The sequence below is a fragment of the Mixophyes fleayi genome, chromosome 11, assembly GCF_038048845.1.
Source record: "Mixophyes fleayi isolate aMixFle1 chromosome 11, aMixFle1.hap1, whole genome shotgun sequence".
NCBI classification, from domain to species: Eukaryota; Metazoa; Chordata; class Amphibia; order Anura; family Limnodynastidae; genus Mixophyes; species Mixophyes fleayi.
In genome coordinates, this window is record NC_134412.1 from 72,406,703 (window position 1) to 72,432,636 (window position 25,934).

The following is a 25,934-nucleotide window of genomic DNA, read 5'->3' on the forward strand; positions in this document are numbered from 1 at the left end:
AGCAGTATTCAGATGTCTTCAGCCACGAATACAGTAATATTTAACACATTTGTTCAACATTTTATCAGGGAGTCTGTAAATAAATTGAAGACAAAAAAATATTCTACACATTTAAATTTAAGATCATCTTAGAAGATAGACTAAGGAAGCAAGAAGGGGGAAGTGACTACTAAATTTAAATATTTTCTTATGCGAGAGAGATGTTGCATCGATTATATATTTTTGTTTTCTTTGTGCTACAAATGTGGCTCCTAAAGTAACATTGAGACATATTTTTCATACTTTTGTTACTTTTGAGTGAATGTAAAATTAAAAACAAAAAGCTTTTAATCATAAACAAGAGAGCCTTTAGTAAACCCTAAAGAGCCATCTGTTTACAGCAATAACCGGGAGCCAGCACGCAGGTTATGGAAGGTTTCAATGGACCACAATAGGTGATTTATAGTCTGTACAAGAGACATGTTGTACTTCAGCGTGCGGCCGTGTTAGTGTAAAGTAAGTACCGTATATGTATCTGCTAAATTCTGATGCTAGGAGTATTTTACTGCTTTTATCACGTACATTGCTAAGGGATAATATCACAGCTGTTCAATTATAACTGCCAACACTTACTGGACATCACACTAATGTATGAATATTTATATAAGAAAGAAATGACCCATATTTCATACAAATATGATCCTTCAGTCCTGGCACTATTGGGGGAAACTGATTTTTATCTTTAAAGCAACGTCCGGCTGTCCAGCTGTTGTGGAACTACAAGTCACAGCATGCGTTGACTTGTAATCCATGACTGCACAGGTTCTACAATCATGTAAGTCTATTAATAAACTTCTGTTTGATACTGTGACAAGTTATATCTCCCTGTATCTTTCTTGCATGTTTTGTGTGTAACCAGCTTTAGTGAACGAGCAGTCAAACAGCTGACTAAGGGTACATTTGCTGATTCTGTTATGAAAAAGAAGCATGTTTTGACAGAAACCAAATGAATCCATCAAGAATTTATTCCTAAAAAGGACTGATATGCAGTAACGATGTGTAAACATACACAGATCTGTGTGGTGGAATACAGGACCTTTCTACAATGAGCTTGTGTGTACTCATTATCTTAAAGGGACGCCATGATGACAATTTGTATATGGGAGACAAAAAGAGTAATCTTATCTGCGCTTCCAGCCAAAAGGAGAGAGTATAGAAAAACCTTAGCACCTCGAAACATTATTTTGCCCTATAGGATAGAAGTTACAAGTGAGCCTTGGAAAAGTTCTTTGCCATGAAAATGTGTATTACTTGTGAAGAAGGAGGAATATTTCCTATATACTGGCTAAAAATAATAAGTGTGCGGCAAACCAATCAGAAGCCAGCTGTCATTTTCTAACCCCTGCATTTATTCCTCCCTTCACTCCTCAGAAATGTTTACTAGTCTGACCAGCAGAGAATCCCCCACATGGTGCTGAATTCAGTAAGCGTTAGAGTTTCCAAGTTGTATTGTTAGAAACATTTAAAAAAAAAAAAAAAAAAGATAATTGACTAAAAATGGAAAACCCCATAGGATTGTGTGTAAGGTTTGTTCTTTACTAAAACAGAAAATACAAAAAAGTGTATTCACAGGACAACATACTTCTAATAATTCTACAACTGTGGAAGATGTTCATGATATCAGCCGCTAACCAGTTAGAAAGAAGTTTTATGATCGAACAATTTACAGGTGTGTGTCCAATAACCTGTGATAAGTGAATGTGTATGGCCCACAATTCATTATAGCACAATACTGGGAGAACATCTGCTAGAGTCAGGATGATATACAGAACCATAGACATTACAATGATGATAAACTACTCCTGAATATAATAATGAACTCTATGGAGAAAAGTCTCTGTAAAACAAACGCACAAAATTTTGCTTAAGAATAATACAATCCTATAGCGGACGATCTGAATTGGTCTACAACGAATTTCCAATGACAGAAGAGAAATAGTGGTTATATGGTAAGGAATCCTAAAAACAAACTATATAAATAATAGTGACTATAATCTGGAAGCAAAACAACTTTGTGATATGGCTCACGCTGGACTCATAATGGACATCAGTAATGTCATGGCAGATCTGATCTAGCAATGTTACATTATTAGTGTTATTGTTGCACAATCAGCGTGTACTTCATCTTAGTGTATGCATATATAGGACAAGCAGAGGTACTAAATACATCTCTACTCCATGCTAACCCCACCCCCCCAGCCCCCACCACTACCCCAAATCCAATAATCTGGCTCCAGAGAGTAACCTGCTATTCAGACCCCTCCCCGCCCTGGTAAACTGCAGCACATTTCTAACGAATTGATCCACGGGGAACAATTGGCCAAAGAACCTTTTTATTACACCCGTCATAAACAGCCAGGGCTGGAGGGAAAGCCATAAACTGCAGTTACCACTTTATTATAAGGCCTGCGGGCCACAGCACAATCCTATTATACTGTGTGTAAGTGTGTGGTACAGTGTGCAGCTTCTCCGTGTGACAAAGTCAAATCCCCTTACACACTCCAGAAAGACCGTTTATGCCTGCACCAAATTTGTAAACAAAAAGTATAAAAATAAAACAAACAACATTTTATGAAATCAGATGGAAACAACTGCATCAGTTTTGCAGTGTGAAGATGAAGCAGTTATGTGGTATCAATTATATGTACTAGCGACACGGAGCCTTTACTTGTTCATGGTGGTATTTTGTGCATTTCTGTGATTCAGGCCTCATCATCATCAACATTTAGCGCCAGCAAATTCCGTAGCGCTGTACAATTGCCTCTCTTACGATGTATTGTATACTCTGATACACAGTCAGTTCTGTTATTTTTACTAAATACATTTGTATACAATTCAGCTACAGTAATATAGATCTGTTGAATATACCTGTGCTCTGATTTTTAGTGCTGGGCCAAGCTTCACACCCATGGTATTCAGTAAGTGCTCTTCAGTCAGTAGAGGCAGAGTCTCCCCATCTATACAGTGCTCCCGGAATACCTGCACAGAGAAGAGATGTTTATTCTCAATGGCAAGATTATAGTGCCTAATAGACGCTAAACAAGTAGTTTTATTTTTTAGCATAAGATTTTCCAACTCAAAGCAAAAGGCACACACAACAACCCACGCTATTGAATGAATATCTGATAATGATTTGCACCATCACCCCATGCTCAGGTAAGAGCAGCCCATTAACCTAGGCCTATCACTTCCTAAGCAATGACAAGGCTTCCTGACCGGACAGAGGGAATTGCTAACCCTGCCCAGCACAATGTTCTCTATCTCATACAAGACAAACACTTATTTACATACTTGCAGGCGTGAAGGCGTTTTGACTTTTTAAAATACCAAATTGGATGCCGATAAACAAAATGTATTATGCATTCATTTCACTCCCAATGTATCTGCAAAGCACTGCATATTATACTGGCGCTATATATAAAAAAAATGTTAATGTATGAATGTAGTTCTCTTGACTCACAGTCATTTGGAATGTTATGATTCCACAAGTCTGCTGTCACTCCCTGCACCCCCTCCCTTCATCCCTGGCTCTGACTTGTAGCCCTCTGGTCCAGCTACAGGGAGGGGGAAGTGTGGCTGTGCAGGTGGTTTTAATGAAGCATGTCATAAGGGGATTAGCACGGGAAAAGGAAAGGGAAAAACAGCAGCCCTCAACCTCCCCTCTCAAACTGCGGTGGAGACATAGCAGAAATAAGGGGGTAGTAAAAGAGACGGTTACAGGGCATCCTCTGACCTCTAATGAGCAATAAAGCTCCAGATTCCTCCTCTAATGAGGAACAAGTGGCACGACCAGCGAGAAATCAGTTTGATCAGCGTAGAGTGAGAATTATACTGCTGGTATAATTGAGTGTAAAAATAGGGGGGTACATATCAGGACGGATTACCTGTGTGTATTCAGTACAGCCAGATAGGCTGCCCACAAAGCTGCACACATCATCCACTGTCCATTTGCTGAGGTCCTCCAGCACCACACTCTCTTCTCCATCCAGGAAGAGCCCCCCCATGGCACCTGACGAGGAGGGGGGGTGGGATTGGGAGACAAGGTGAAGAAGGATGAAGAGGTTGTGTGAGGAAAAGCAGAGGTGGGGGAAGAAGGGGAGAGAGAAGAAAAATAGGCATTAATCATTAAAATCCCAGGAAGAAAACAAGACGGCAGCAAGATGAACATATTCTGTAACCTAACATACATCTTTAATGACCTGTCAACACCATGCAGGGTACAGACTCTGCTCTCCCACAATGCTTTGTTGGTAGAACTCTCCAAACAGAGAATAAGTTAGAAGAGAGCAGCAACTGCAGCATGAGAATAGAAGGTCCCTGGTAGATAAAGGGTATTTGTGTGTATGTGATGGGCAAGATGGGACAGAGAGAGGTCAGCAGCGGGGAGAGGAACAAAAAATGAATTCAGCTCAATTATTCTGTGCACAGCCTGAGGTCAGACCCTGCCGCTAGCTTTCCACCAAGCCCCACATCTCTTGGAGAAGGTGGGTGACTGGAGCAGGGAGCAGCTTCCCAATTAGCCACTTCCTCGGGCTCCTGGCAGCCAACAGTTGCCACTATGTCTGCTAGCGAGGAGACGGAATAATCAGAGCTCTCCGTCTCCTCCAAGACTCGGGTCTCAGGGCAGATGACAATTCCACCTGTAATTGCGGACACTGTGACGAGAGATCTAGATTAGTAAACGGTTAAACAAGCTGCTATTCCAGGTTCTGCATCTCACATGCAATGTGCGCCCAGGCAGTAAACATAACCCCCTTCCAGCTCTGTCAGGATAGATAGGAGGGGCTGTGGTGAGAGCGGCTCATGCCAGGTTGCGTTAATTGTACTCAGGGCCGGGGATCGATAGAAAGGATTTTAGCTTCCTGAGCGGTCCCTGGGGTGTGTGGGGAGGGTTGAAGGGGGGAGGGGGGGAGCGTTGCTGGCAGTCCCATATCTCACACACTAGAGGGAAGACAAGGTCGGTCACAGAGAGGCAGACAGGATGGGGGCCAGGACTGGCACTAATAAACAACCCCCTCCCCTCCCTCTTCTCACTTTATCCAGCCATGCAGGCACACTGAGCACAGAGGTCAGTGACAGGATGCACAGCTGCGGAGGCTGCCCTGGCCTCCGCTTTATAGGCCTCCCAGGGTCTCTAAAGTCCTGACTGAGTTGGCGGCTTCCATCAACTAGCAACTAGCCTTTAACCCTATCAAGACAGTGACACTATACATTACTTCTGGTGCAGGAGGACAGAGCAGTGTGCTGTACAGTAACACCTATAGCTGCTGTAAGTGACAATCTATATATTGTGGTTCCTTACATAATGATTGACATTGTTTCATTGATAGTTACAGCTACCTACCAGAAGCCAATGTGATATTAGATACATGTCGTTCAATTGGCTGTGGTGACATTTATATATGAGCACTGGATTCATTCAAAGAGTGTTGAGCCAAGGAGAACTAATCAGTACCCGCCAAGGCTCATGACCTGTGGTGGGTCTGGGCATGGCCACATTTGAGGTGGGAGGTTTATATATATATATATACACACACACTAATAAGATACAGTTGGGTTGAATTATTTTTAACGTATCATATTGAAACATGTCAGGGGCTACTAACGTACACTGACTAGCCCTAAGCAGGGCAGGAAGAGCAGTGTTCTGATGTAAAATAACATGGTATAAATACTGCAGCACACACAGGACTGGAGCCTGTAGAAACCACACAAATTAAGCGCTGAAATGTTTAAACAATTTGACCCCAAACAATCCATCCCCCCTTTACAAAACACACACGTGCTGATCCAGTCATTACGTGGCTGACGTTTCCCAACCTGCCCAATAAAATTTCTGAAAGACTCCATGGAACAAATATTATTGATTCCCACTGTTGGGAAATGACCGTATCGGATGACTCAACCAACGTGTGGGTGGTCAGCTTTATACTAGTGCTCACCGACGTCTCATTCACTGCTCGCTATAGGTTGCTGGACATTGTGTTGTTAACAACTGTTACGTTATGTTCACTTTATTGTTATTAGAACCTGACCAAACACGCGGGCGTATGAACAATACACCTTATTTCACTTTGCCTCAGTATTGCGTTTGTTCCGTACACGCACTGAACCATTACAGGCTGCGGGCAACAGTCCATTTGTCCTCAGTAGAGTAAACACTGCAGATACAAGGCTGGAAATAGTCCATTGTAAAGATCGTACATGCCTACTTCTCTGTTTTCTGGAGTCCGAGTCACTGTCATACAATGAGGTACAGTTATGGAAAACTGGTGCACGAGAAAAAAAGGTGCTATAACACCAAGCAAAACAATCAGACTTTGCTTTTATTTTCTAAACTGAACAAAAAAACCAAAACAGAATCTGATTGGCTACCATGGGTGCCGGCTTTCATAAATGTCCACTATCATACTGGTTTGTTGTAGCGGTCAAGTATAAAGTACTGTAATACTTAGAGGTACTTTCTTTAATTTGGATGAACTGTTCATTTTTCAAAACAAGCTAATGAAATACCTCTCACCTTCTGGCCCAGAGCACATCCCTAAAATGTCTGTCTTGAAAAAGGAACAGTTAAAACATTAATTAAATATTGGAATACTGCAGCACCACAGTATACATTGTTGAACTTAGACCAGTACAACAAGAATTTGGTTTTGATTTTTTTACTTGCTGCAAATAAATGTTTAGTTTATGCCGAGGTCTTGATCATCCTCCCTACTGGCAGATTATATGATAACAGAGCAGGTGAGGACATACAAATCCCCTATGTAACAAATGGATAGAACACAAGCAATTAGAGAGGCTGCTTATCGGCACAATGGGAGACAACGCCACTAACTACATGGCAGGAGACTGTACAGATGCCAAGACAGGAAGTGCAGGGTGCAGAAGCAATATGCTTCCCCAAGCACGGTCCATTGCAATATTCATTCTTATTATGTAGTTATCTGTGAATGTGCTTAGCTCATGGATTGGCTTTAGATTACCTTGAGATTGTTCTGGCCAGTTATTAGATCCATTATTCATCTGGTAACTCAGTGTGGAAATCACAGATTAAATAAAACTGTCCCCCTACACTAAAGTGCAGAGTTTATTCCATGACATACATCATGTAAGAAGAGGAGCTTGTAGGCTGCTGCCTGTTTAAAGCCAATAAACATAGCGCGATCCAAGTGTATGCTTCCTGCGCTGGTCTCAGCGAGCGCTGTCTGAGGTGCTTCAGCTTTAATGAGAGAAGCAGGAGCCAGGGCCCTGGGGTTGATAAGGGCTAGTAAGGGGGAGGTGTTTGCTTTAACAGGAAGCCTTTGGAACAGTGATAGGAATTCCATTCTCCTAATGTATTGAAAAATCAATATTGCTAAATCCAGTCCCGGTGCAGCTGTCTTACTCAATTACAGCCAGCGTGAGCCTGGACAGACGAAGAAGGGGAGAGAGGTGGAGGGAAGACGGGGTCCCTACACACCAAGTAAAGACAACCTGTCAATCCCCCTAATGCATTTTTCCTTAACCCATTCAGTGCTCGATATAGGAGAATGTTGCGCGTGTATAAAGACGAGGATAGTGAAGGAGAAGCAAACGTGAGATAAAGGCGAGAGCGTGAGCGCTTCCAGTTGTGTGTAATACATATGTATTGTACACATACACTTCAATGTTACATGCAACAATTCCGTTTAACCTTCTCACTGCCACAGATGATGTCACAGTTACATCATGGCGGTTCTATGCCCGGGTAGTAAGTGTTATGTCACAGACTACAGCAGCTGGTACATCTATCTGCCTCAGTGTGCACCTGACAGCTTCTTTATATCTGTGCCCCCTGAAGAGGAGTTCCCAGACTGACAGCTCCAGTCCTTGTAAAGGTGTCCTGGGAGCCTGGAAGGGACCCGTTCTTACAATGTGGGATCTAGCACTGCTCCCCTTTCTCTTCTTGGCATCAGGCGGTTAAACTGTGGATTGGCAGTGAGGTATTTCTATGTTCTGGTCATGACAATGATCCCCTTCATAGTGAAGGGAGGGTGTGCAGTAAAATAAACAAAATATATAAAAGTAATAAAAAAAATAATTAAAAAAAGTATCTTAAATTAATATAGAAGTATATAACTAAAAACCATTCCTTACATATGGCTCAGCGCACTCGTCTCGGCGCCAGATATGGCTCGGTGCACTAGTCTCGGCGCCAGATATGGCTCAGCGCACTAGTCTCGGCGCCAGGTATGGCTCAGCGCACTCGTCTCGGCGCCAGGTATGGCTCGGCGCACTCGTCTCGGCGCCAGGTATGGCTCGGTGCACTAGTCTCGGCGCCAGATATGGCTCAGCGCACTAGTCTCGGCGCCAGGTATGGCTCGGCGCACTCGTCTCGGCGCCAGGTATGGCTCGGTGCACTAGTCTCGGCGCCAGGTATGGCTCAGTGCACTCGTCTCGGCGCCAGGTATGGCTCGGCGCACTAGTCTCGGCGCCAGATATGGCTCGGCGCACTAGTCTCGGCCGCCAGATATGGCTCGGCGCACTAGTCTCGGCCGCCAGATATGGCTCGGCGCACTAGTCTCGGCGCCAGATATGGCTCCGAGCACTAGTCTCGGCACCAGATATGGCTCGGTGCACTAGTCTCGGCGCCAGATATGGCTCAGCGCACTAGTCTCGGCGCCAGGTATGGCTCAGCGCACTAGTCTCGGCGCCAGGTATGGTTTTGCATATTAAATTTCAGCACTAGGTATGCCTTCTATATGTTCAGACATATGCAGTGATGGAAACAGGAGCTATAACTTTATGCCAAATAATGCACTATGATAACCTATGAAATCATCTATTTTACCATACACTACACATACACCTGATTACACACCGACATCAGATGTCACACGGTTACATACAGACTTACCATTTCTTGCTACAACTAGGCCTCACTATTTTTCTTTTTTTTTCTTTTTAAATTTTCATTCAACAAACAAGTATTAACTGCTGGCCTCCGCTGTGTGTGATGGGTTCATGTAAAAGTGCAGTAACATTTTTATTTTTTTCCAGATTTCCTCTAATTTGTAGGTTACCGAGCATTGCTTTATTTTTAACATACGGTTTAATTGGAGAGACAACAATGGTGCATCTCATGTCATAAGTCAAAACTATCCCCAGTATACAACTGAAAACTGAGCTTTGCACCTACCTGTGTGGAAATACGGGTTGACGGCATAGGGGAATCCAAAGGGAAGCGGCTGAGGTGGAGGCACTGAGCTGGAGGGCAAATATTTTCCCTCCCCTTTGCCGATTCCTGGTCCCAAGAGATGGATGGGCGACTCTGCTGGGCCACAGGGGAGGCCTTGGTGAGTGTGAGAGTCACCTGACTCTTTTACGGACTCTCCTCCTTTGAGGGCATCTTTACTCTCTTGTAGTTCATGAGACGAGGAGGAGGCCCCACGTTCAGCTCTTAAGCTGTCTGTCTTCTCCTCTGCCTCACTCTCTGAATCTTTCATCTCCTCATCATTCCCATCAGACGCCCCCTCCCGCATACGCTGATCCAAGAGTTCTTTTGCTTCTCCGTGGTTTCCTTGAGGTTCCATCCGGTGGTGTGCAGACTTCCGACTTGCCCTCCTCCCACTGTGGGACTCTTTGGGAGGAGGAATGTTAGGAACTCCCTGGTGGTTTAGGGAGAGCAGAGGGGTGTTATTGTGCCTTAGAACAAGCATGGCGTTTCTTCTGGACAGTTCCTCTCGTAAAGGGTGGCCCTCCGGGAGCTCGTGCATGTTGCGCAGCGCAGGGTGGTCAGGTGGTAAACCATGGTGAAGGCTCAGTGGATCGCCAGCTAAAATCCGCTGTCTGTGTAGATTCTCCAGCTCCTTCTGACGTATAATCTCTGCAGACATTTCAAGTCTTGGAAAATATGTAACAGCAAAAAATATAAGATGAATTTGGAATAAAACGGCAGTTGATAAAGAACATTACATTATGGGATCCAACTATCTACATATCAGAAATGTTACTGCCTATGATACAATAAATATAAGACTATTCATTTTACAGTGGCTACACTCAGTCCAGTTGGACTAGATAACGCGATTGGCCAAGAGGCTTGGCAGAACGTACCTTTCCAAAGAGGGCATCACATCACTATATGAGTAATAATATGCCCAAGTACGCCCTACTGCTGCCAAGCCTCCCGGCCAATCGTGTTCAGTGATACCACTGAGCCGGGGGCATTATTAGGGCCATCAGTTGCAGAACGTTAGCAGATAGGGGACATTGTTGCATAGACCTATAGAATGATGTTAACACCGGCAAGTTAATAAAGGGGTGTGGAAAGAAATGGAAGAGTCACCTGGCCAGGTTCTGTTTCCGGAGAATTTCCTGCTGTCGTGCAAACATTTCAGCCTGGGCCGGCTGCAAGAACCCATAACCTACAGTAGAGATAGGATACAAACAGTAAGCCAATTGTTCATTTAAATGTGTGTCTGTTTCAAAGAATGGACCACTGGTGCGGTCCTAACTCACTGAGGACAATAGTCCAAAATGGTGTATTGCAAAAAACCAAAGTATGCTTTCCTAGACATATCATATATACAACACTTTACATGTCTACGGTTACAATATACATTGTACATATTTATAGGACTCCAAGCCCTTCCCATGTGACCCATTCCTCCGGTGCACATTTGTTTTCTGCAGTTCTTTCTAATTAGTCTCCAAATGCATCATTAACCTGTGTTGGTTTAAACACTTGATGTGTAAGGTGTCTTTGTAACATGAAGAATCCATTCACCACAGGCTACGAGACAGTGACAGATAAGCAGGAAGAATAGGAGTAGAACATTGTGAAGCGCGTCATTTTGACTACTATGCCCCCGGCCATTCCCCTGATGGTTACATACCTGGACTCTGACACAAAGCCGATGGCACCCCGAGAAATGGTGGCCTTAAGTGTGGCCCCAAGGTGATGTGAGGTGCATTCTGTGGTGACAGCAGTGGAGGAGGGTGAGACATCTCCCTAGGAAGGAAGTACAAGTACATTCTTATTAAGTGCACATTTCATGCAGTCACAGTGATATAGTCATACATAATGAATACAGCCAATGCAAGAAAAGTGCGATTTTCACACCATTATAAGCCATTAGAATGTTAATAAACCGAATGGCGGATCAGACGGCCATTATATTTGTCTTTCCATAATCAAGCTTGATGGCAACATCAATATCAATTATAACTGGAAAGTAATAACGGAGATAATTGTGTCAGTAAATCGCTAAAGTAGTTTAATGGAAGTCATTTTCTTGCAGTAGTGCGAGTTTATGTATCATACACAGTGGAGATCCGGTGTGCCGGTCACATACAGGGCTCTCTCTCATGACTGTCTGCTGATAAAGTTCATGTACACAGTTACAGACAGTGCAGAGTTCACAGACACGGAGAACGAGAGCCGTAACCTTCCCATATATGACACAGATACATCTAGGTCTCTAGCCCATTGACATGCAGGGACGACGGAGAATGATGAGGCCAGCGCTGCTCAGACATTAGCAATACCTCAGTAGCCCAACATCTCCAACAGCTGAGCAGCTGACTGCAACATCTGCGTACTTTCCCCATAACTCACACAGAGACAGCAGTGTGAGGGCACCGCAGCACAGCCACACTTGCAATAAAGCATTAATGACTCCGGCCTGCCAGAGATGGATGGGGCCGTATCCACCCACCTACATAAGATTAACCTCTCTAATCTTGGCAGGAACCTCGTTCAATGAGCTCTTCCACTCAGCTTGTGCCCCCTTTTCTCTCATCGCCTTTTCTTGAAAAACCATATAAATAATAATATTCATTGGAAAAAACTTTGACTTAAGCTGGGTACACACTACAGAATTTTCCACCAACTTTTAATGTCGATCGATTTTACATGCGACCGATGGTCCGATCGCTCGGTCCATGGACTGCATACACACTAGCCTTGTTTTAGACGATAAAGGGAAGAGCGGACGTCCCTTTAGCGACTTTTTACAGCCATGTTGTCGTGAGCAATGACTGTAATTTCGTACTCACTGTTGTGGATCGGTCGGAAGTTTATACACACTACACAGTGGAAACGAGATTGGAACGAAAATATTTAACTGTACGGCCAACCATATGAGGCGACAATCGTCCATTTGGGCAGACTTTCGACCATCGAGTCACTGCACACACTGACCCGACTTTTGAACGAGCGGTCGTATGTCGGCTGGTTGAGCCGATTATTGTCCAAAAACCCTGTAGTGTGTACCCAGCTTTAGACTTTCTTCAATCCATTATCAGCCCAAGACTGCCCTGTAATGTTATCTTAGGTAATGGACAACATCCTCTTTTCACATTTTATCTAGTAAGAGGCAATATCCCTTTTTTACTTGTCCTCAAAATGAGTCTTCAGCAAGCGATGCAAAGGTCAATATTACTGCCCACGGCAATCACCAAGACCCATTATGGCCACACAGCTGGCTTTGCCTGGGCACTGTACGGTACGGCAGATCACATGGTATCCCATTCAGCTGGCACATGATGACACAAACACATTGATCTGCCAACCAAATTCTGGCCATGATAAAAAAAAGATTCAGTCTACTTTGACTGGATTATCCTTGGGCATCCCGACTGTTGTGGAACCACACAAGGAGATATCGGGCCTGCATTACGCTTACACTAGAGTTTACTTTTCTTTTAATCACAAACTGACAGCACTCCTCACATGTAGGGAAAAAGAAAATTAAAATTGTGACAGGTTCCCTGCCTACCTCTCGCCATTCTCTACCTCCTCACCTTACATTCCTGCAAATCACAGCTAAGAAACAGGCGAGAATTAGTTAGTAGCTGTAAGTGCCAACCAGTCAGGTGGAACGCACACATCCCGCATCAGATCCAAGTAATATAGTGTAGAACAGCAAATAGCAGCATTAGGAAGTATGTATTGTATTGCAGTGTCACACATGACAGCCACTAGGCAGCTACTCCACAACCATTTAGTGCAAAGGAACCAAGACGTGAGTGAGACAAATAATACACTCTGGAAAATCAGGACAGAAAAAAACTGGGACAACAGGGTATGATTGCCGAAAGACAAACTAATGCAATAAACTCTATAGCAGATACTAATATTCATGAACTTACAAGTATTTACTCCTTTACATTTTTAAAAACAATTCAGCCTGCACCCATCCCCTTTTGTCTTACAACCCCCCACTTATCGCCTCCCCCCCCCCCCTACCTCTTCCCTCGCTCACCACTAAACTAATTGCACTGTTCGTGTTGTCTGGGAAGAGCGGCCATCGATTCCTCGCTGCTGAAACGTCCTGCTAATCGTATCAGCGCTCCGCCAGCTCCTCGCACTCTACTGGCAGCTCCAATTAATCTCAGGTAACGCAGAAAGTGACCTTCGGCTCCGAGCCGGGGCAGCAGCCAAGCGATGCTTATGTAATTACACCGTGAAGTGTGTAATCACCTGGCCTAATCCCCCAGGCCCGACAATTAGCTGAGGCCTCTGTCGCTGGGCTGCCAAGTGCTCTGCCACCCGGACAGCCTGCAGATGAATAACGGTCAATTAAAGCTGCATGGCGGGGCGAGGAGGTGTCCGGTCGATGTAATTAGCTGTAATCATGGGGAGACGAGGCTGCCAGACGTGAGGCGGCTTTTATATAAGATGCAATGTGGGAAATCAAGCAGCATTTGACCACTTCACTGCTTGTTGGTCTTAGCACACTAGGCAATGTTCAATAAGACTCCTTATCCAGCCGCTGCTCAACCACATGCCATAAACACATCTCCAGCAATCAGAAAATGCTACAAAAACACGAAGTCCACAAGGCGTCAGTGAGCCACATTTACACTCGTACGTTATAATACAATAATTGTAGATAATAATTGTGTACTCGAACTATCCCACACTTGTAATATTCCAGGACGGCATGTCCCTTTAACAATATGATGCATGTACAGAAACATATACTGTTATTCTATAACAAATACTATACCCCTGGAAACACTGACTTCACAAATTTAGAGGATACTTCATTCAGACAGAAACTCTCACTTTCATAAGAGTGAAGAAATACAGAGAACACAGACTCATGGAAGCATCTGAAGTGCGGTCACACACATCCAATACCGACAATCAAATACAGCCATAGATTTGGGATGCGCAGTCACACAGCTCAAGTTACATCTACACCAACGCTGTAGACCCAGAAACACACGTACATAGCGACAGAACCATAAATATTCATGGGCTTCACCTTCCCATATCTATCGTGCACTGGTAAACTTACCCCAAACCTTAACTTATAAGCACCGAGGACGATGGTGCTCCCATTTCTGTGGAACTACAAGTTCAAGCATATCCTGACATTTACTGCAGCCTCAATAATGGCCTACCTCTAATGATTGTCAATTTACTAAAAATAATGTGTGCCTTTGCAGCTACGCCATCCTATGATCAGATCCAAAGTATTGAAAGGCTTTCATTTCTAATAAACTCATGAGAAGTTCACTTATGTGTGTGTTTATGGTTGTTTTCTATAAGGTAATGTACATTTAAGGTCTAGTGGTCCTCTAAATCGGGGCATCTAACTAAAAAGTCCTGTATGTATTAATCTAGATAAATACACCTTGGCTGTTTTATTAACTGCTACTTACACCTTAAATGGAATACAATTTGGGAAAACCAAAGTGGAAAAGGTCTTGGGAAAACTGTTTGACAGAAAGCTGAGAACAAGCACTCAGTGTCAGGCAGCAGCTGCAAAGGCAAATAAAATCCTGGGATGCATAAAAATGTATAAATGTACATGATGCAAATGTAGTATTATCACTGTATAAGGAACCATTTAGACCACGTCTTGGACATGTAACTGTAAGAAGGCCATGAGAGAAATGAAGCGGGTTAAAAGGCAGGTAACCTCATTATTAAAGGGTTAAATTATTGAGAGGTTAGAAAAAACTAGATTTGTTTCCTTTGGAAAAGCCTCCTTAGAGGTGCCTTAATTAATATGTGTAACTACACCCAAGGTCAAAACAAAGATTTGTGTTACAGACCATACAAAGGACAAGAGGTCATTAGTTGTGAATGGAAGACAAACAGCTTCACCATCAGCATTATTAGTAGAAGATATTATATGGATGACTGCCCAGCAAAACCTTACTATGTAACTATGTGGCGTGTCCTACAGAGATGCATTGGTTACATATCATGCAATTTAGCTTGTGATTAATCGAGCACAATCACATGACTAAAAAATAAACTTGTGTAGCCAGAGTCTAAATTTTAAAATAAATGGTTTACAGGTAATATCTTTCAAAAACAATAGACTAGGAACCCCCGTAAGCACTTAGGGGTAAATTTATCAAGCTGTGAGTTTGAGAAAGAGGAGATGTTGCCTATAGCAACCAATCAGATTCTAGCTGTCATTTTGTAGAATGTACTAAATAAATGATAATTAGAATCTGATTGGTTGCTATCGGCAACATCTCCACTTTCTTAAACCCGCAGTTTAGTAAATATACCCCATAGGCTCCTTCTTTATCTGTCTAGGCATGTAAATATTCATCTACCTGAAAAGGGACAGAAGTGTCTTCAAATGTTGAAATATCTTTCTATTTAGTTAACTACTAAACTTGTGACCGTACAATCACTCATTACTTCCCTATGTCATGGAGACCTACAGTATTTAAGAGGAGCGCCGCTGTAAAGCGGCGGCTAGAACGCAACTAACACTTTCCTCTTACGCAGAGCACAGCAAACATTTGTCATCGCAGGATTGTCTTTTTAGCATTGGGTCTTAACCCCAAACCTGGTTTTTATTATTATTATTGGAAGGAAGAACAAATGGCAATTGAACTCGCTTGTGCTGGAACCGCTTGTGCTATAAATCTCTCCCAAGTTCACAACTAAGAAGGGGCATTGTGTATTAGCGATATAAAAGAAGTGTGAGGATAACCCTGCAGCTCTCCGCGCACTGATACACAGCTCCCTCATGCACACTCAAACACCTCCGTCTCACAGGCTCACAGCCAAAATACATTACAGGGTTTTACAAGGCTCACTTAACCCTGTCCTGCCGGGCCCATGCGCGCCGTTACCATGGAGACATTCCCCGCAGGACCACTGGAGAGAGGAAGAGTGAACTTAAGTGTGCCGAGGTCAGCGTGCTGGAATTACATGCTGCTTTACATACTTTTCTTCCACTGGTTTCCATGATTGTAGTGTTGGAGAAGTAAACCTGCAGGCTGCCCACTCTGTCAGTCGGGGATCTAGTCTTCTGACTGGAGGACTGCATGAAAAACAATATGGCTGCCTCTACACCTCCACCGTTAATCCTTCTTGCATAAGTCATCATATGACATGTACACGGGCAGCATGGTGGCTTAGTGGTTAGCAATTCTGTCTCCAATTCCTGACCATGGCTGTGTGGAGTTTGTATGTTCAACTCATGTTTGTGTGGGTTTCCTCCGGGTGCTCCGGTTTCCTCCCACTCTCCTAAAACATACTAGCAGGTTAATTGGCTGCTATCAAATTGACCCTAGTCTCTCTCTGTCTCTGTCTGTGTATATGTTAGGGAATTTAGACTGTAAGCTCCAATGGGGCAGGGACTGATGTGAGTTCTCTGTACAGCGCTGCGGAATTAGTGGTGCTATATAAATAGCTGCAGATAATAAGAAAAAAAATCATCATCATTTATTTATATAGCGCCACTGATTCCGCAGCACTGTACAGAGAACTCACTCACATCAGTCCCTGACCCATTGGAGCTTACAGTCTAAATTCCCTAAAATACACAGACAGACAGAGAGAGAGACACTAGGGTCAATTTTGATAGCAGCCAATTAACCTACTAGTATATTTTTGGAGTGCAGGAGGAAACCGGAGCACCCGGAGGAAACCCACGCAAACATGGAGAGAACATACAAACTCCACACAGATAAGGCCATGGTCGGGAATTAAACTCATGACCCGAGTGCTGTGAGGCAGAAATGCTAACCACTGAGCCACCGTGCTTGCCTCTACCTTCTATATATTGACAACGTGTCTGTTTTGTCATTAGATGCCCACTAGCCAAACACTGATAATAAAGTATTCATACTTAGTGGTGTCGCCTACTCCTAGCTCATGAATATTGGTTCAGAACTCAAAAATTGCTGCCAAAATGTTTGAGTCACGTCGCTGAGTCCTAGTGATTTCATGCGTGTTCATCGCTCTGTAAGCCAGCGTTCTGAAAGTCACTTTTCCCTACAAAATGTGCAGAGCGATTTAATGTAGACACGTTCCTCCACGGAGTTAATGCTGGAGTGTGAAATAGGACTGTGCATACACGGCGGATCAGCCTGAGAAGCCAGGGACTAGATACAGAATGTGGGCTCTGGCACTGCAGCGGCTCAGACAAGCTTCCAGCTCGCAGTCTCCACTTTCCACTCCTCCGGGCGCAGCTCCTTCAGCCGTGGAGGGCATTAAGGGATTTGCGCTGCATGCTGCTAAATTTGATATGTCCTTTAACAGGAGACAAATGGTTCACAAGGCTTTAAATGTATTGACTTTTCTTTAACAATAAGCGCTAATGGCCTTCATATAATCAATAGTTAAAGTCATTACAGGGTTACACATTAGGTTAAAATGAGCTACTACCCTACTTAACCCCGTCCTGTCCGAGGCAGCTAACCACACACTGCACACATGTAATACCCAGCTCTCTGGAAGGAACCAAGGAGAATAGTTTTACCCAAACTTATTTTAATAAGAATTCATTTAGTAATGATAAAACTGAGCAAGTATTTTACTATTCTTAATGGCCACTGGGGGCAGCGTTCTATTGCTAATATCTTATTTTACCTTGCCAAGGATCGCACATATTATAATCTACTCATTCTTGACCTTCTTCCCACTCTCTCTCCCCTCTTCTACAACTTATTTGTCCTATCCCAATTAAAGGAATTTCCGTCTTGCATTTAAGATAGACTTATTTATTAAGACGAGTAGGTACCACATATTTATTACTGTATCTCGCATTAACATGATCATAAAAAGACCAAATATCTGCTTGGAATGAAGCATCCAAGTAGTAACCATCTGTATGTATGTATAAATCTATACTGTTTTAAAACAATACATTTCTTGCATAGCGGCAGTATAAGATGAGAGCTATTAGGGTTTGCTAAGACATTTTTCAGACTGTGTTCTGAATGGGATTCAATGAAAGGTAGCGGCTGTGTAGCCGTACACTGATCTCTGTGCCATGCTGCTCACAAGGACAACGGTAATATACGTGACACAGAGCTCACCACGAGAATGATATCTACGCGATTTCCTCATGGGCACCCCTGTGCCGTTGCTGTGGAGAGCAATTGTAGAGCGGCATAGTGACCTGCGCTATTTAACTGGCGGGTTTCTCCATTTACTAGAGAAAACATCATCTGGAGCAGCCCTTATGTCAGGTTATACATAACTCCCTGCTTGAGAACAGTTGACCTGACCAGAGAATCATGCTGTCATATAGAGCGGACACACGAGCTGCAGAACAGGCAATTGTTATTCATCTTATTATGGCAACAATTTCCTGTGAGAACAGTCACTGGAAGGACTATGTGTAAAGTGATAACAGATCCCAGGATGTGAAGTGACCTCAGAGCTGTGAAGACACCCAGTAATTCTTCCTGGTCTGGAGTTCCCCTACAGAGGGATGGAACGCAGTCTTAGCCCCATGCCAAGCCTTTTCCACCACATGCAATTCCACTCTCTCCGGCAGTCATAAATCTACCTTCCACTCACGCACCATACCTGGGGGAGGGAACTGGGAAAAGAGGAAGAGGGGGTGTTGAAATCTGTCAGCTCCAGACCTGTGCTCCAGGCTAGCCAGCTTCATCGTGTGCTCTTAACTCATTCTAAGCATGTAGACCACATCAGGGCTTCTAAAGGATAGTAATTAATGCTGACCAGCTCATCAAATGGGTATTCTCCCTAACAGTAGCCATCGGGGCTATCTGATCAGTAGATAAAAGCACATAGATTGAACAATTATGTAATCCACAGTTGTAAAACATTACACTCTTGTGCAATTTATTTCTATGTTAGCAGAATAGCGCCATCTAGTGGCCCAATTATCATGCAATAGTAGGATAGATACATAGCAGTGACCTCAAGGTAAAGACATGACGGTACCCTTGTATTAGTCGACAAGAAGAGAGCCGCGTAGCATATGGATAGGGGGATATACATTTACCATCAAGACAAATCATGTTATTGGCAAATTGACCGTCACTCTCTGGACCCTGGGATTTTTGTCACCGTACACAATAACACAGGGAACTAGAGACTGGCTCGTCTTACCCTATGTCTGAGGATGACAGGCACAAGAATCTCAGGCGTGTCTCGCTATTTAGTTAGGGGGAAAACAAAATCTGTCTGGCAACAGGCCCCTCCGGGAGCTAGATAATCCCACCCTGTCAAGTCTACACCAGACAGAAGAAAAACAACCGCAGTTTGTGTTTGCCAAGCGCTGATCCTATAGAGAGCTCCAGGCCTCTCCCGCCCCCTTACTGGAATCAACCGTTATTTACTAGTCCTCTGCCAGCATCAACGGCAGAAGATCCGGCCCTGCCCAGACAATGATCTTTTATCTGGTGATAAACAACGACCGCATTCCGCTCTTCCTTCTTCCAGTCTGGCGCAGAGAGAAGCACTCGCTCCCTTCCAGATGGAAATTACAGGTCAGCGCCAGATCTTACTCCTCAGACACACTTGCTCCCTCTCTCTCCTGCTCTTTCCCCCACCCAAACATGCTTTCTTCATCTATTCCTCTGACTTCCCTGGAAGACATCCAGGCCACACAGAGGTTGGGAGGTTTTCCTGGAGTTATGCTGGACAGGAAGCATGCAATCCCCGCAAATGGCGTGTCTGTGTCTGCAGCTTTCCTCATGATGGGAAGGGTTAGCCAAAGTGCAAGCCCCTTCGCTCAGTCGTGTTCCCACAACACTGTCATACTTAATGCAATCCTACTGCAGAGGCTGATCCTACACATCCTTTCGGAGCTGTAAACCTAGTCTTCCTTCCAAGGACTGAGATTAACATCTTAAGACCACTTCGCTCTTGCCTAGAAACCAACAAACCCTGTGTGACAACAGAGACTTCATGGAAGGGGAAAAAAAGAAAAACGTGTGAAAGGCCAGGAGTTAGAATTACACACAAAAAAGTAAAATAAATGTGAGTAAGACTAAGAGTCCCTGAGCACTTCAGCTCCGCATAAAGGTAGCAAACCCAGAGACCATTACTAAATGAGAACATTCCATCTCAAATATACTGGAGCCTTTACATAAGTAAGATCATCTAGCTGATGATTTATGTACTTTAGCTCACATTTTCCTTTAAATAATATTTCTTTCAATAAGCTACCATTTACTGATGACCTCAGAGCTCTCCTGTGCACCATTGTGAAGGTGCTATTTAAAACACCTATAAATTGGAATATGGAAGTTTGCAAAATCCCACTCCTGGCGTTCCGTGCGTCAGGCCTTTTTACAGATTGCCCACACACCGTTTCTTACGCACTGTGTACTTTCACACATAACTAACCTTCTGTGCTATGTACTGACTTGTTCATTTACTGAGCTGGTACAGGCTCCCACTATACATTTATTACTTATACGAGTCCTTGTTTAGCACTTTTCTATATGCTGGGTGAACTGTTACAAGCTTAACGTAGAATCTGTTGCTGTATCTGACTATCTCAGTAAGCTTATTATTTATGACCTTCAAGGTCTAAAAACAGATTCTATTCTATAGGAAGATGGAAAGAAAACATCAATGATCTATATAGTGGGCAAGTCAGCCACCATAACTCTATTGTATGGTATCATTGTTTCAATTGTATTCGACTCACAAACACCATCATCATCAGTTATTTATATAGCGCCACTGATTCCGCAGCGCTGTACAGAGAACTTACTCACATCAGTCCCTGTCCTATTGGAGCTTACAGTCTAAATTCCCTAAGACACGCACACGCACACACACCAATTTGATAGCAGCCAATTACCTTACCAGCATGTTTTTGGAGTGTGGGAGGAAACCGGAGCACCCGGAGGAGACTCATGCAAATACAAGGAGAACTCCACACAGATAAGGCCGTGGTCTAACATGTAGTATTAACTATATTTTTGGTCCTCTTCCTGCACTGCAGTGGTCTAGTTGGCTGTATGTTTAAAATAGAGAGGAGTAACATATCCATTCCTCTTGCTGAAACTACCGAGGCTGGACCTGTTTTTATTTATGTCTTTAATACTTAAAAATCTCGCCCTCATTAGTATGCGCTGCCAGTGAAAAGGCGCATCATTTAGCATAACATAGTTTGCGATGTATTATTGGCTTACTACTGAAGGTGTTAAAAATTACATTGTTATATAGGCCTTCCTATATCTCTACAAAAGGTAATTTAAAAAAAACCAAAAACCTCCATATATCAACATATACGTGTATCTACTTGTGAAAATGCAAGAATACATTCATACTGCACCCCAGAATATAAACATGGCAGTAATATGTGTAATGGATAGTAAGCTCTGTAGGTTATTCTGTAATGGACAGCTGTGCGTCATACAAGCACGCAGAAAATATGACCGCACAAGCCGCGCTTACCTGTCGGTGAAGTGGGACGTGTCCCGGTGCTGCGGCAGGCCTTGCTTCCTCCGCTGGCTAGAGGAGTTACTGGAGGTGGGTATGTGAGCTTCCATAGCTCCTGGGTTCCGCACCACAGCAGCTGCCACTTCTTGTCGTGCCCGGAGCAGATCTGCAAGAAAGAAGAGTAGAATTTGTGTCAAGCTGAAAACACCCTGGAGTGCTCCAAGCTACTCACAAGCCGTCTCCTGACAGAGATAGCCTGAACTATTCATCTTCCTCCCCCAAGTTACATCTCCCTCTTGGTAATTCCTTCCTCATCCCACTCTGTGTAGCAATCATTACCTGGCTGCTCACTATGATCTTCCTGCTCTTTATCACTCTCTCTCTCCATATCTTTCCCTCTCTTGTTCCTTTCTTCCTATCTTCCTTTTAAGCCGTTTCTTTCTCCCCTTTCTTTCTCCCTCTCAGTTCTGCACAATCAAAACCACATGTTTTTCTTCCATCGGAGCTAGAGTCATGTCTTTAACATACCGCAGCTGAGTCACCCCCGAGCGGGGAGTTGTGAGAGGGGGGTGGGACGGGCCAACTTCATTTTACCAAGTGAACAAGAGGGCATAACAGCAAACCTAATATATACTAAGCAGAAAAGCATTTTAAAAGTATTTTCTTTCAATCTTAGGAAAATGTAACAGATTGTTCTCTTAAGAAAACGAACTATAAAAACGCCTGATTGGCTCATTTACTAAAACATTTCAACCTATCGCACACCTCATTCCAGCTGCAGCAGAGATATCATCATCATCATCATTTATTTATATAGCGCCACTGATTCCGCAGCGCTGTACAGAGAACTCATTCACATCAGTCACTGGAATAAATCCAGACAAAAGCTCATTTTTTAATTGTCAGCCCTAATCCCTTACTCCAGGTGGTTTGGGACGTCCTCATCCTGCCAGATCCTGTGATGGTTGATTCTCGAGGCATGACAGCCTGGAGAAATTTTAATATAAACTGTGCTGTGTATGGTTATAATACAAGCTCTGACTAGGCAAATTAGCATCATGGAGTTCCCAGCTCAGTGTTGCTAGTTATAATTCATTTATTTTGAAAACATTTTGGAACACTGAATAATGCATAGTTAAAATAATAATCAAACACCTTAAAAGTATCATGTATCAATAATATTTATTAGAAAGCTTTGTAAATTCAAAAAATAAATTCTGCTCTCATTGTATAAAGTATCCCCTTGACAATCAAAGTTTAAAATTGCAACTCAATGCTGATTTTACATTTCAGTACATGTTGCTGGCAGACCTCTAAACTCATGATATTCATCCCCTATCACACATTTATTTCTGGATCATGCACAGCAATGATGAGAAGAAAGACAGAACAATCAATGACCATTAGAACTATAGATTATCCTGATACAATTAAGGCTGCTTGGGTAATTGCCTGCTTTGGGGGTGCTGATCATGTAGCCTGGAGGTAGTGCTTTTAGTTGAGCTATGTCTGCCTGCTACAGATCCCTGGATTCTCCAGCTCTAGTTTTCAGACTGCGCTCCTGTACCCGGTGCTATCTGTGAGATGCACTGTGCAGATGAGATATGGCAGCTCAGCCTGGGGGGCGCTTCCCGGCTGCTGTGCTTGGCAGTCACAGGGGTGTCATAGCCTGTCAAATCTGGCGGCTTCAGGAACACAAGCCACAGAGATGGGAGGGTAAGAGGGGGGCCGACAGCGAATGTACAGGAAGCCTGAATTTAAAGCGAAAATTGTCTGACCACCAAGAGATAAGAATCAGATCTACATTTGTCCGTCGCAGAATGTACAATGTCCTTTTCTTAGCACATGCCACAAGATCTCAGAAATGGACAGATAGTTTAGTATATCGAACACAATAGGATAAAAATACACTGTCTGTACATATGAGATGGAATGCCCTATATGTAAAACTAGGGCAAGAACATCCTAAGCCACTCAATTACAGTAACTAATTAAGTTGATATATCTTTGGTAACTCAAAAATAGCTCTTGTTATACAAGTATCCTTCAAAGTTGCAGTAAGTATACTATCAGGCATAAGAGGCCCTAAGCAAGAAATAACTGCTTGAACTACAAAGAATCCTTGCAACAAGCATTCAAAATGATCAGACCATCTTTACAAATGGTCATGTGACTGCAACAACAAAAAAATGACGTAGTACAATATTCCACTTAATAATGTATTATAGTTACCGGTGGCTACTGCCAAAAATTTTAAAGCCACGTATCTTTAAAGGGTATTAACCCGCCTCCCCTCAACAGAAATATTTTATATACTGTTGAGGATGTGAACTGTGCTATCTTGCCTTTAAATAATTGTCACAACAGCTCTCAGTTATCTAAGAAAAACATTCAATCGTTGCCCACTGGATGCTACCATGCATCTGTGAATATCCATCCCACATCCTAAGTCACTGACTTGGATCAATATGTAACTGTCCGAATAGCAACATGTATGCTAGACGATTGTTTACTTGATTCCCTTACTGTACCTCTAGATCACATATTTACAATAGCCAGAGTTTTTCCATTAATATATATTTATCTGTAGACACAGCAATGTCCACCCATCTAAATATCATCATAGTAACTCCCAGTCTCTAAAAGCTGACAATGCAGAAGTGACACAAATCAGTTAAAAAAAAATAAAAAAAATAATATATTTACTGAAAGCTGCAAAAGCTGTAATCACTAGTTTGAAGTAAGTTTAACAGATTGAACTGATAATATTTGTTTTGTGGACGCATCAAGTGATCTTCATTGAACCAGCTCCCCTGTGACTCCATCTATTCTCTATACTGCAGCTTGCAAACAACTACCAACCACAATTTCCTTTGTCAGAGCAAAGCGGCAGGATGGCCAATGTCGGCACTAAGAGAGAGAGAGCCAGGCAGAAACCGCGTACAGGACAAGTAACATGGGAGGAAGAGACGGTGGAGGGGATGTGGTACATCGTGCAAGATAACACAGCCTGCACTGCACCGGACAAAACTACAAGACAGCATAAGTTGCGGTGCCTGATGCTTAGATTAGACATAGGGCCGCACAGAACGTGTCTGCTTACTCTCATAGGTAAATGAATGAATAAAATAAGGAACTATATGTGAAAACGGTCAGAGCTTTTGTGTTACAAGTATAAAATAACTAGAAATAAAATGCTAAAAATAAAAAGGGCCTTGAAAATAATACACAATGACAGAAATGTAGTAAGTACAAATTAATAATAATAATTCTTTATTTATATAGCGTCTTCTCCCAATAGGACTCAGATTACTCTACATTGTCGCAGAGAGTGAGGCCGGCATGTTGGGCTCAGCTTCTATTCTATGGAATTCTTCATATCAGTCTCTGCCCCTTTGGAGCTTACGGTCTAAATTCCCTACAACACACGTAAAACACAGGGAGAACATACAAAGAGAACATGACCACCAAGAAATAGAGTCACGAGATACGATAAAGAGAGATTGGTGAGAGAGGGGGGGGCCAAGGCTGTTATTAATGGTTATTATGTGCTTCTGATAAGACAGGCAATAAGACGTGCATACACTACACTATGACCTACTGTATAATTAAAGATCACTCATGCTCAGTGGCGGCAGGCAGATTGTGTACTGAATCTATATTTTTGGGACTGTGTCCTATTAATTCACTAGGATGCACTACACTCAGTGCCTCATGTCTCAGTGAGGTCACCACTTCCTACTGAACGTTCAGTGGTTATTGTGCCTGGCGTTGTAGTTAAATCCTTGCACTGTTCCCGTTACTTCTGTTGACATGTCACGGAACTCCCATGGTATCAGTGACAGGCCCAGATGAGGCACCGTGACTCCCGCGATGCCTCCATGAATGTGCTTTCACGGCCTGCAGGAGGCAGGACGTCTCTCTGACAGCTGGAAAAATCCCATGGAGTGACACTATAAGCCCAGGAGGCTGCGGGTAAAGCCAGGGATTAATATCAGGCAAGAGAAAGCAGAGATAAAATTCTTCATGGATCTGCAGCTATATCCTACTGCCGGGAAAAGAGAACAGAGGACACGCTTTACATATTAGTCCCTCTATCTCTACCTCAGAGGACACATCACATGTGCTGGTCTAACCCCTTCACAGATATTTCCTTAATACCCAAAGTAAAACCTGGTTCCAAAAGGCTGGAGTTCGGGTTATCGGGCAGGTTCCCTGATGAGCTGTCCGCACCAGTCGCTATTCTCACTTTATTTTTCTTCCACCTTCATTTCTTTATACACCATCTAAC

At 43.2% G+C, this 25,934-nt stretch overlaps 1 protein-coding gene across 8 annotated transcripts in view; it reads right to left on the reverse strand.

Moving 5' to 3' along the window:
• The window catches only part of SAMD11 (sterile alpha motif domain containing 11), a 133,863-nt gene that overhangs the window by 1,504 nt on the left and 106,425 nt on the right, over window positions 1–25,934 (reverse strand). For 7 of the 8 annotated variants that reach the window (XM_075191622.1, XM_075191621.1, XM_075191620.1 and 4 more), the window contains 6 exons: window positions 21,659–21,809; window positions 10,899–11,014; window positions 10,349–10,427; window positions 9,200–9,903; window positions 3,924–4,048; window positions 2,908–3,018 (listed from right to left, as the gene is read on the reverse strand). In XM_075191622.1, coding sequence (XP_075047723.1) covers window positions 2,908–3,018; window positions 3,924–4,048; window positions 9,200–9,903; window positions 10,349–10,427; window positions 10,899–11,014; window positions 21,659–21,809 — 1,286 coding nt within the window. The remainder of the gene's footprint in view (window positions 1–2,907; window positions 3,019–3,923; window positions 4,049–9,199; window positions 9,904–10,348; window positions 10,428–10,898; window positions 11,015–21,658; window positions 21,810–25,934) is intronic. The other variant, XR_012680053.1, reaches the window with a different exon arrangement.